A 12,621-nucleotide genomic window follows, 5' to 3' on the forward strand; every position below is an offset into this window, starting at 1 on the left:
TCCCCTCTGCCTCAAAAAGCCGCCGGGTTTTGTGACTTTTCTTACTGAGCCCATTTACCAGGAGGAAAGGGAAGATAAAACCGGGGCTGAGCCCGCGGGGTCCTGACAGGAAAAAGGAGCACTTTGTGACCAGGATTCCTGCGGCATCCCCACAGGGAAAGACAAGATACGCGCGGCCGCCGCCGAGGCTATCGCGTTGCCATTCACACGGGCACAAAGCCCGCCGCTTCCCGGAACAGAGCAATTTAACGTTGGAAAGAAACACGATGAGGTGCAAACACATTTCACTTCTAAATGTCAGACATCTTTTATTACCGAACCCGGCGATTTCAGCTCCTGCCAACTGGCAGCCTCCCTCCAAGCGGGAGGACGATGGCAAAGCGAGGCGGCTGCTGGACGCGGGCCATGGCCGGGATGGCTGTGCAAGGCAGTGCAGGGCTCCCTGCCTTCCCCTCCACCACAGCACGGCCTCTGGCTCACGGTCCTGCCATGGGGCAGCCATATCTGGGGCAGGAGGGACCACCACACGTGCTCCTGGTGCTGGCACTGATGGCACTGACCTGCCTTCAAGTCTGAAGGCGTCCACTGGCACACAAAGGAGGACGGCCATGTTGAAGGCCGCTCCACCATCACTGCCTGGTTGGGCCGCAACAAGCAGCCAGCACACCTGCCTGGCCCCAAAATTGGTTCCTCCTCCTCCAAGTTCTGATATGAAATACTCTTGGGCCCACCCCTTATCAACTGACAATCCACTCGTTTTAAAGAGGCAATATTCATTTTGCTAAATAAATGCTGCTCTTCGCACTACAAAATTCTTTATGCATACGAAGAAATGCATACTTTCCCGGCACATATATAAAAATATGTTCCTGTTAACTGTGATTTATGAGTTTATTTAGAGCAAATATGGACAAACTAATATGCTGTTTAGAGGCAAGTACCTACTGGGATTAGCAAAACATTTATTTATTTAGTCAGCTGCTAAATGCTCAATTTCAGTTCCCCAGTGGCACTCTTGATTTGATCTGTATTAACTTCTGAAAAATTATAAGACCATCGAGGTATGCTGACTGGATTTATTCGGGGTTGGTGTGGGCTTCTCAGCACATAAAACGCAGCGGGTTGATGGGGGAGGGATAGATGTGGAAGCTCTCTCCAGCTCTGCTAAACCCGTCAGCGTGCACAGCACACATTGGTGATGTTGCTCGCTGCATTTGTCCTTGTTGGAAAAAAATAACCCCAAACTTTATGTTGCTTGTTTTAAAAAACAAACAACCCCCCTCCTCAGTGTTCTGTTCTTCACCCCTTGGCATGACCACAGCCACCCTGCCTGACTTTGAACCAATGCAAACCTTGAAAACCAGCCTAGGTGTTACAGGCTCCGGATGCAAATAACCACAGTCCGAGAATGATTCAGAACAAGAAACAAAGCCAGAAAAATCCTTAACATTTTTTAGCACCTGGCACCTACTACTGAACCATTTGAGTATTGCACTGCACGTGAATCAGAAATCTCAAAGATCTCCGCTTTAAGGCTGCGTTCTGTTCCTATCACATCACGCTTGAGAAATGGAAACTTCCAGTTCAAACTCAGCAGGACAAAGAATCTTCCCTTTAAAGAAGTTCCATTCTTATTTAGAGTTGTCTCATAAACAATAATCATTGTAAGTTAAAAATGATGGAGAATATCTGAATATCTTGTTTTCTCTTTTTTTGTTCCATAATTCTACTACAAAAACACTTGGTAAACAAGAAGAATTTTTATGAATAGTTAAAGAGGTGGATATGTGTTGGGAAAGGAGTTGTAGATTGCTCCTGCAAGATTAAGTAGGAGCTCGTGACCACGTCAGAGTTCTTAGTATGACAAAGCCTCTTTATACCCATTGATCTCAAAGGGCCAAGCATCACGTCAGATAGAATCCTAGCTGCAAATAGTGGCAGCACGTCATGCTGCCGTGCCCTCAGAAGGACGACAGAGGGGAGCAGCTGTCACAGAGCCGCTGACCAGGCCACCCATGCCAGCCCTGGGAAGGTCACAGGGAGCTCAGAAAGTGGGCAGGGCCTCAGCGTGGGCAGGAAAGCACCGCAGCCTATAGAAGCCAGGGGAGACTGAAAGCTGTCTAGCAGCTCACAGCATCAAATCGCTCCCCTGAGCCCAATCGGGGCGGGCAGGGGGAAGGAAAGGCGCGCTCCTGCTGTATCCTGAGCCACCCAGCTCCCACCCAGGCCCTCACCACCCACACCAAAGGGGGGTGCCCAAGGCATGAGACCCTGAGCCCCATACCTGTACTTGTTGGGGAACATCCTCTCGCAGTCCTTGCACTCGAAGACCTGCCCATCGCCGAGGCCCTCCTGCTTGATCTCGTCGTTGAGCGTCTCATAGAGCGAGCTCACGGCGCTGCACGCGTACTTCTTGTGCCGCCGCAGGTCCAGCTTGGACTGGAAGAGCTCATCGCAGTCCTCGCAGCGGAACGTGTGCTCCTCTGCAACAGACAGAAGGGTCACTCCGATTGTGGGTCAGGACATTCCAAAGTTCTATTTCACCCAGTGTGGTGCTCGTCAAGAAAACGTATTGCTCTGTGAGGTCATTCAAACCACCAAACAGGAGATCTGCAAGTGACAGCGGAAAGGTTTCGCTTTAAGCGCTCAAGGAAAGCCCGGCACAGGCAGGGCAGCACGCGGGTGCTGTGCCTTGTGGGAAGAACAAATGAGCTCTTCCTCAAAAGGGGCCACCAGGAAAGGAAAGGAAGGAGCAGGTCATGCCCAGCTCAGGGCCAGTGCCCTCCGACCGCTGTCCTCTGTGGGCAGTGGAGTTCGGAACCAAAGCACCACGGAGGAACAGAAAGGAAAGGGAGCCCAAGTCGTTGCTGTTGTGCTGTGCACTTCCCCCCACCGAGAAAAAATAAAAAAGGAACAAAAAAACCCAAGTCCTAATGAACATAATAAATTATCGTAGTCAAGGTCAAACAAATTAAAAAGAGGGCAGCCATTATTAAGTTTACAAGGCAGCATCCTGACCACGGTGCCAAGTCAAACAATCGGCGCAGAGCTGTAAATTTTCCAGAACAGAGCGGGGACGGCGCGGGGCTCTGCGGCTCCACCCGCGCCGTGGCTGCCCACCTCCTCAGGGCTGCGTTATGCTCTTTTTCTGAGAACTTCACTTTCAAAGAGGAAAGCCCGTGGTCAGACGCACCGCTTCGGAGGGATGAGTGGAAATGTGCTCACCGAGAGGTGGAGCCAGGAGTGAATGTGGTGGTGGGGCCGTCCCATGCCCACGCTGGGATGGAGAGGCGGTGGGATGCCGGGCAGGAGGATGCATTTTTAACTAAAACAAGGAGAGCTAAGAGCAGAAACCGCCCCTATCTTTCCCATTTCAACTCGTTCTGCCAGCTGGAGTGCTCTGCATGGGGATCAGCAGTCTCCCAGTGCTGTGCATCGGCCCTGTTCTGCTCCTTACAGAAATTCTGTTTAGTGGCAGTTTGTAAAACAGCACTAACGTGCATCTCGTGTGTTTTAAGTCCCTGGGGAAGGAAACCTGGAAATTAGGACGTAAGGACCCACCTAGCACCAGTGAGAGACTGTGCATAACCTACCATTAAAATAATGCAAACAGCTTTTCATGGAGGAAAAAAAAAAAAAGAAAGAAAAAAGGAATTGTAGTATCATGTAATGCTTTGTTATTGTGTTTCCCCTCACCTATAGCACAGAGCACACAGTGTTAGATAGCAGCATTTCAGACTCAACCTGCATGTGGTTAGGGACTGGAAGCAGGCCTGGCGCAGACAGGCTATGGGGCAAGGTGTGGGGCAGGGGATGGGATGGGCGGAGTGGCTGATGTGGGGCAGCTCTGCCCAGGAGCTTGTTCAAACACAGTGCTCCCCTCCTCACAGCTCAACCCACAGAGGTTCCCCAGAACGACCAGCTTTTGAGTTTCCATTTGCACCGATTTTTAGAGACCCAGCTGCGGCACATCAGCGAGACGAAAAAGCCCTGCCTGTTTCGTACGGCTCCAGCTGCACTAACACCACCACTCCTCTTCCAGGAGCGAGCAGCTTTTTCTATAGGTGGAAGATAATGATAGCAGGGAAAGAAATGTTTTTATTTCCCCCAGAATATTTGGATTTGGAAAAACGTATTTTTAAAGGACCGACAAATATATATATACGATTAAAAGCCTTATAGTCACACGCTGCACATGTTGTCACTGCCTGCAAGCATTCCTCTGGCACTGACACAGCGCCCGGCTGCAGGGTGGCTGGCCACGTCCCGTCAGTGCCCAGCGCTGCGCTCTGCTTGCTAGATTCCACAACGTTAGAAATCAGACTTCTCAATAAATGGTGCTGCGGGCTGCAGGCCAGCTCCTCGCCCCGCAAAACCTCCCCCTGTCACAAAGGAGCTCGGAATGGAGCGAACCCGACTCGCCCTGCTCCGTGCCTTTGGACGTGACACCCAGCTCCTACGCTTCAGGTTCATTAAAGAGCTTTTCCTTTCCTTCAGCATCACAAATGAAAATATCGCCCTTTAAAGCAAGTTCTCATTCGAGTTCTTTCTCCTCCCGTGAGCGCCGCAAATACAAATACTGCCCTTCAAAAGTGGCTCCTGCCTCAGCACCTTACGGAGGAGAAGGGGATGAAAAGAAAAGAGAAATCCGGTAACAAAAAATTGCTGCCTGCTCTCTGCGTCTTGTTTGTCAAATCTATGGTTATACGTGTCTATCTAAAGTTCCATCAGTAACACTCAGGACAAAGCAGGAATGCAACAGAAAAATAAATCAGTGCCTAATAGCTTTCAGAGAAACCAAGGGGAACACAATTATGTGGCATCTACATGCTAATCTACCAGACTCGAATCTCAAAGGAGTTCAAGTGCCCTACTCAAAATTCCTGCAGTGATAAGGGGTCTGCTGTGTTTGGCTGGGGTTTGGATAAAAGATTTTTATGATAATTATCTTCGTGTGGAACAATTTTGCATTTTCTTTCTTGTTAATTCAGAGGCGAAATGGGGGTGCAGGCAGCAGGGAGATAGCATTACCGAAAGTCAGAAGTATTAAGGAGTCAAATATTTAATGTTGGCCTCTTATAATTTGAAAGCAATTACGTGGCAGAAGCACTAGACGTTCCCAGGAAGACACAGATAAACGTTATATAATGACAAAGATGGAAAACAAGGAGCACTTTCTGCTCGTCCAAACAAAAGCCTGCTAGAAACACAAATGCAAAACGGGGCGGAATTTTCTCTCCAGTTTCCCTCTGGCATCAGAAAGGCACACGGCACCGCACCACGGTGTGTGCAGGAATTATCCACGTCTGTGTCGATCCCAAGAAAATGATTCACTCCTTCGTGGGGAGAAAAGGGAGAAAATAATTCCAGTGCCAACCTCTCGGTGAGAGAGCAACTGCTGCTCCGAGAGCCCTGCTTGCACCACCGCATCGTGAGCGCTATTCCACAGCCCTTGTGTGCGCTGCACGTGTACTTCCAAAGAGTTTCACTGCAAAGCTGACTCTGACAGTTATATTCATACGCAGGCGAAGGAAAATAAACGGGTTATGGGATGCCCAGGTGAAGGGACTCACATTTCAGCCATTTGTTCTCTAGAGCAACAGTTCCAATTAAGAGCTTGCCAAAGACCCTGCCTTACCAGAAAACACCTCACGTGGGGAGCACAAAGGTCTTTCACACGGTCAGCGTGGTGAGCGAGCTCCAGAAATGAGCAGCAGCGTATTCAGAGGAAAACACATGAGGAAGCGAGCAGTGCTCGGTGCATCCAGCATGAGTCGTGCAGCCCCCGGGGGGGAATTCTCCAGCAGTGAGAACCCCAGCCCTGCTGCACCCTGCTGTCACCGAGTCCTAGAGCCACGGGACGGCTCGGGTGGGAGGGGACCTCGAAGGGATGCCACCATGAGACCAGGCTGCCCCCAGCCAGCCCGGCCTTGACTAACACAACTACTCACGTTGGTGAGGAGGAGCGAAAATAAGCAGAAAAAGCAAAGAGCTGCTGATGGAGCCAGCCCACCTGGGGCCGTGGACGGAGGTTCTCGCCCAGCGCTGGCAGCACACGGCCTTACCTTCCATGCTGGGTGCCATGTTCCCCAGGGAATAGCCGCCTTCCTTCGCGCACACCAAGAGCTCCTCTCCCGGCTCGATTTCCTTAATAACTTTATAATAGATCTGCGAAGCAGAAACAAAAATTGAGAGCCATGTTAAATATGCAAAGATGTGCGCTTTACATTTTTAACCAATAACTCAAATTATTCCGGCTAACAGGGGAGGCTGTCACTCGATTTGCATAATTGCTACTAAGAGCTCTTTCTCCTGCCTTTATTTTACTCCGTGCACGTCAAGTTTCACGCAGTTTGGACCACAAAGTAGTATTTACGGTAACAGCCTCTCTCATTCAAACTACACAAAAATCTTCCCATTGTTTCTCCTACCTCCTCTGAGCTCCGTGTATTCAGCACGGCAAAGGGATGATTAACCTGATGGAATTGAAGCACTTAAGTCCCTGCTTCTCTAAGCCCAAATGGGCCTTGCGATCACAGAGTGGCACCTCACACCCTTCTTTTGTGGGCTGCTCCCACCTGGAGCCCGAGGACCTGACTCAATGCCAGCACACGAACCAGCCCACCGAGCAGCCCATGCCCACCAGCAGCAGGACCTGTTTTCAGAGCTCAGACCCCTCCCAGCCGCGTGCCCCATCTCAGCGCCCGTGTGAACTGAGAGGAACGGCCTCGATGAGGAAGGAAACCAGCAAGCACAGCAGCAGGAGCTGGAGGTGGGAGTTTGTGCGTGGCCCTGTGCATCCCGGGGCTCTGTGCCTTCTGCAGGAGTTTGCCAGACTTTCAGAGTACGCTGCACCCCACCCTCTGCCACACAACACCGCGAGAATCCAGCGGGCACCAGGCATCAGCTGCAAGGTTTTCTTTGCACTCCCTCGAACAGCATCGCACAAAATTCTTTTTTGGGATATCAACCAGACTTTACCCCCAGCTAGCTGCGGCTCCCTCTGTGCCCGCGGGGGACGACGACCCCGAACCATCACAGCCCGTGTGCACGCTGCTCATGGCACCGTGCTGCTCTCTGGGTCCCTTTGCTCCGCAGCACCAGGCGGGGGCCGGGCTGAGCCCAGCTCTGCTTCTCCGGCCTGAATCCAGGAATCCCCCAGCAGGTTCACCGGCCACGCTGCCACCGAGCACGCACACACACGAGCCAGCACGCTGCCCCGCTCCTCCGTTCCCTTAGCACATCCCTACCTAGCTCTCGCACAATAGCCGTGCCATTTCTCCAGCGCTGCTCCGGGACTCCCTGGGACCTCCCCACCTCTCACCGCTGCCCCGAGCCCGGGGGCGAACAGGAGCCGAACCCGCGAGTGCGGCCGCCCCGTCCCGTCCCGTCCCGTCCCATCGCAGCGCGTCCCGTCCCGTCCCACCAGGGGGCACGCTCCGCCCGCACAGCCCCGCAGCCCCGACGCGCTCGGAGCGCTCCCGGGTGGGATCAGCGCGGTGCGATGTCCGCGCTTGTCCCCCCCTCCCCCCCCCACCCCCGAAGAACGCCGTGTGGTGTCCCCCCCTCCCCCCCCCACCCCCGAAGAACGCCGTGTGGTTTGACTGCGGTTACTGGAGTGCGAGAGGAGGAACGCGAGCCAGCAGGAAAGGCCACGGAGAAGGTGCGGCAGAGAAAGAGCTTCCCAAGGTGTCCCGACCCCGACCCCAGCCCTTCCCTGCGCGTGCCGGAGCCCCAAAACACAAACCAGGATCTGAAAGGTCAGCCTGGTCCACAGCCACACTCGTGAGCTTGGCACGGGAAGCATCCCTCAGCACGGCAGCGCTGAATGGCTGCCACCACTGAATGGTTGCACTCACCTCTGGGCAGCATCTTTAACCCCTCACCCCTCTATTTGTTCTGAGAACAAAGTTGCTCAGTGTACAGAGTCACATTTCTGCAGCAGTTTTTCAAGGGATACAGTCCAGCCCTCATTAATTGTCAGGGAAGGGTTGGATTCTGCTGGAGTCGCATTAATTTCATCAAACATCTCATTACAATCATTAACTACACCTTGCAATCGTGCCACTGATGGTCTGAATTAATTAAAGCTGCTGCGTTTCCCTTCCTGTCAGGCCCTTTTTAAGCATCCCTAATGCAAAGCAAAGTAGCAGCTCTCACGCAGCAGGGAGGCTTGTGGCTGTCATGTTCATTGCCTGGACTCTTCCCAAAATGTTCATTTCACTGGGAGCACCCAAAGCTTCATGTTCTGGGCCTGGTGTCCCAGAGGCCCTGCAGCTCTCTGCACACCACCGTGATGCTGCTTTGGGTGCAAGCAGCCCACGTACCTCATTTAACATACTGCACTTTTTTACTCCTTCTGAAAAACCGCTTCCATGCTACTCACCCCCTTCAGGTAAGCTTCGGTGGGTTTATTTTTTAAGAAAAAGGAAAGGCAGGAGGATGCCTGCCTATGATCAGCAGCGGCTCTTTCCAGGCAGGCTGCTGCGTGCACTACAAACGTGCACCACCAACAATCTGCAGGTGAGGGACAAGGGCAGAAGGACGTGCAGCAGAATGGGTTTGGAATAAAACACGGCAGAGCCCTCAGGTTGCTGGCAACATCTACATACATATGTGTAGCCCTTCCCTTCACCCCAGAGAAGCCAGCAGTGGGCTGCCACTGTGCAACCCAAGCGACTCCCATTTTACACAGGCTGCCTTCCTTCAGATCCACTGCAGCATCCCTGCCAGCTGCAGGCTGGTCTTCATTTGTTAGAAGTACATTTTTCCAGCCCTGCATCCAAACTTGCCTCCTCTTTGCTAGCTGGTAGTCACAGTGTGACTGCATTAGGTCTCAACTAGGATATCTGACCCACTGACAACCTGAGGCTTGTGGAACTCCCAGCTTGGATCATTGTCCCGAATCCACTTTTGGATTTGAGTTTCAAACAGCTTTATAAAGAATGGCTGCTTAATTCCTGGAATGCCTCATCATCTGCATAGAGAAGAAAGGTCACTGCAGCTGTGGGACCAACATCAAACCCATTCGGTCCATCCATGTCCCCCACAAACACCCACACCTGCTCCACCAGCATTTTCCCCCTGTGCCCATCAAGTCTCTGTTTGCCCTCTGCAGACCCCCAGACCCTCTTCCACCCCCACCCCTCTGAAACCCAGACCCAACCTGAGCTTGCAGCCTGGCGTCGCATCTGCCCACCATCGACAGCTCGCAGCATCACCTTTCTGCACTTCTGAAGGCAGTGAAATACCACCAGTGGCTCCCACGTGTTTGATTAGCACAACCTGTGTCACAGCAGGTGGTAACACTTCTCACGACCTTCCCCACCACAGCCCTGGAAGATGGGGCGGCAGAGAGCTCTGCTATGGGCACCGCAGCGGCGCTGCTGCGTGGTGCTGGGTGCTGCAGCCGCTCCGTGCTGCTGCTGTGTGCATCCTGCAAGGAGCGCAGCAAGGCAGCAGTGCCAGGGCTGTTACCTGGTCGTTGACGTGGCACACGGCGAGGTTCTGCTCGGCACAGGAGCAGGCTGCACGGATGTACTTCAGCCAGGTCCCTGCTCCGCTCTGGCTGGCATCGATGCAGAATTTCTCGTTTCCCAGGTCGTCAGCAATCTGCGGGAAGAAATGCAGAGGTCGTTGGTTATCGAATGATAGCTACAGGGGGAAGGAAGAAAGGAGAATTATTTGCACGGCAAGATTCCCAACAAGAAATAGAAGGGAGAAAGCTGGATGCTATACAGAATTAATAAAGACATATGACTTGGAACAAGGTACATTCCTGAGCTTGCGAACCTCAGGCAAAAGAAAAGGAGAAAGAAAGGGAAGAGGGGAATTTTCTGCTGTGAATGAGTGTCGGGTCATTGAGAAGTGCCACCAAACGTAACCCAGAGCTGAGCCCAGCAGTAAGCGTGGCCGCATTGTGCACAGCTCTTCAGCTCTCCCCATAATGAAAGGCCTGACACAAGGCAGTGTCCTCCAGGAACACAGAGGGTGATCGACACCGTGGGCTCTCGTTGAGGTTACAGCTCCATACTGACCCCAAATGAGCTACAGATGTGGGACTGCCACACCTGGGCAGAAAGGGATAGCAGCTCTGATGGAAACAATTGGTTTCCACCCACAAAACCGGGATGGTCAGTGTCATTGGACAGTCTGGGCATACAGCAGGGAGGTTTTGATAGTCTGGGCGAGCAATGCCCGGTTCCATTAACCTGCACAGCAGCAATCAGTGAAGTTGTGAGCTCAGCTAAGCAGGACAGCACGTTCCAGGGTGAGACTGAGAGCCTGCTTTGTTTTATAGCTGCACGTTGCAGGTGCCCTCTCTCATCCCCTGGGATTGCAGACGCTTCAGGTGGCTCTGGAAAACCCCAGAACTCAGCTGAAGTTCACCACTGCTTTGCAGCCCCCGCACGTGGCTCACAGCTCCGCTTCAGAGCGTCCTGAGAGCCCCAAATCACCCGAAACTCTGCGGTGCTGCCGGAGCTTTCGCACCCAAAGTGGAGGTGTGAAATCTCACAGAACAAAACGAGAAAAAATGAGTCTGTGTGAAGCCTGAGAACTGAAGGCCCTGTTTTTCACACACCTTCACTGTACTCCATAAATAGACCGGCCTCACAAACCACGGCCCAGCAGTGTCCCTGGATGGCACTCTGCATGTGCTGTCCCTCAGAGCGTGCCACGCTTTAATGTTTTCAATGCTGGACCTTTGAAAACAGCGGGAGCGTGGAACGGGGCAGGAGAGTGCAGGGATTATTCCAGGCAGCGCCGTTGTTAAGCAGCGTGCTCGGAAACCTCCACCGCTGCGAGAGCGCTGCCATCGCCTCGCTGCCCCTCAGCGCTCCCACTCCATCCCACCCCACCAACACCTCACCATGGATTTCTCATTGAGTTGTTTTTTCCCTTGACCGCGTCCAACTGAGCCCTCCCGCTCCCAGCTCCCCGTCCTTCCCCTCTGCGGTCGATTTGGCTGACGTGTTCATTCGGATTAAAGGCTCCCAAAGCGGCGCGGCAAAGAGCCACCAACATCGGACCCGGCCCCAGAGCTGTGGCCGTGGTTCAGAGCCATCTCTATGCCACCAGGGGGAAACTGCTGCCACGTCCCGGGGCTCCGCAGCCCCATCTGCTTTCTGCCACACAGCATTCGGGGCTGGGATCCAAAGGGCTCGCTGATCTCGCAAAGATTTCGTTTCGCCATTTGTTGGGATCAGAAAGGCTGGAGCTCCGAAGCAAAAGCGATGGAAAAAAAAATTCTCTCGAATTTTTTTTGCACATCATTTGAGGTTTCCTGCCTCTCTAATTTGCGGGCTCTCCGTTGGGTTGTTTCTTCCACGTCTTAATGGGCAGAACACAAGAGCTGGCGGGCGCGGAGGTGTGCTGCGGGACTGGAATGCCGAGGGATCTGTCGTCAGTTTGCTTAATGGGTTCCCAGTGTGCGCGAAGAAACGAAGCGCCCGCGGCTCTGCCATCAGTGCCCCAGCGTCCTGTTGCTATAACATCCCTCCCCAGAAGCTGGAAGTGTAATAAACCTTCTCATCCCATAGTCGCGGGATCTGCCTCTGACAGTTTGGCTGATGCTCGCATTTTATTTGGCAGGAGTTCGAGGGAGATTTTTTTTTCCTTTTTTTTTTTTTTTTTTCCCTTTTTTGCTTTAATGACCCACGAGCTGATTTAGAGCAATAAACTGTTGCCATGAAGTTTTGTTGTGTTTCTTTTAAATAAAGGGGAGGGAGAGATGGCTGCCATGTATGACTTGCAGCAGTAACTGAAACAGAAAGTCCATTCTTGCCGCATAACGAAGAGAAAAAGATTTCATCCAGAGAAACACCTCCGCCAACGTGTGGACACGGAGCCCAGGTGAACTCATAAATCCAGCGCTCTGCCTGCAATTAACCCGGCTTCCTGGTGATTTGACAAAGAGTTAATGAGGACTGTGCCAGACGAAGCCGGCCGTGGCACTGGGATGTGCGGGGACGGCACTGGGCTCTGCCAGCACCCATGGGTGCAGATGGAGCTTGGCTGGTTTCGGGTCCCCAGCATTGAGGGCACAGAGCAAGGAAAGCCCGATCCCACGCAGGGAACCACGAGGCAAATACCTCAAAGCAGGAGAAGACTTTTGAGACGATGGCAAGCGCTGCTCCCAACAAAAGCTCGTTTTTCACCGGTAACGTCATTCATACCACGCTGATTTAAATTAAACAGTAAACCGTAAAGAAATGATGCTTGAGTCAAAGCACGGGGTTGCCTCAGATATTGTACACACAAGTCAAGGAAGGGATTTCCAGTTCTTTGTAATATATACACACAGAAACTTTGAAGTTTTCCTCCCCGCAGAAGGAGCTCAAGACACCACACTTGCGTATTATGCTTCATTTTGCCTTGTTTTTTAAAACCAATTAATTAATGATGTTCTAAAAGCTTAATAGACAAGAATAAATGGGAAATTCAGAGAGGCCTGGATCCAATTAAAAGAAAATAAAGTGCTTTTTGGAAGTGGCAGATGTCTGTAGGACGTCTGCTCCTCTGGGACAGAGGTGCCCGAGAACTGCAACCAAAGAGTGCAACCAAAGGCTTCAGCTCCAACTTCCTTTTAACCATGTTTTGGGAATGGAACACCACGAACAC

General features: G+C 52.3%; 1 protein-coding gene across 12 annotated transcripts in view; it reads right to left on the bottom strand.

The window, feature by feature from the left end:
• Positions 1-12,621, bottom strand: part of PRDM16 (PR/SET domain 16) — a 338,929-nt gene that overhangs the window by 20,930 nt on the left and 305,378 nt on the right. For 9 of the 12 annotated variants that reach the window (XM_021417567.1, XM_021417566.1, XM_021417565.1 and 6 more), the window contains 3 exons: positions 9,478-9,612; positions 6,066-6,168; positions 2,285-2,483 (listed from right to left, as the gene is read on the bottom strand). In XM_021417567.1, the coding sequence (XP_021273242.1) occupies positions 2,285-2,483; positions 6,066-6,168; positions 9,478-9,612 (437 nt within the window). Of the gene's footprint in view, positions 1-2,284; positions 2,484-6,065; positions 6,169-7,250; positions 7,404-7,859; positions 8,316-9,166; positions 9,430-9,477; positions 9,613-12,621 lie in introns of those variants that run through there. The other 3 variants (XM_021417570.1, XM_021417573.1, XM_021417572.1) reach the window with 3 other exon arrangements.

The sequence above is a fragment of the Numida meleagris genome, chromosome 20 (assembly GCF_002078875.1).
Source record: "Numida meleagris isolate 19003 breed g44 Domestic line chromosome 20, NumMel1.0, whole genome shotgun sequence".
NCBI lineage: Eukaryota > Metazoa > Chordata > Aves > Galliformes > Numididae > Numida > Numida meleagris.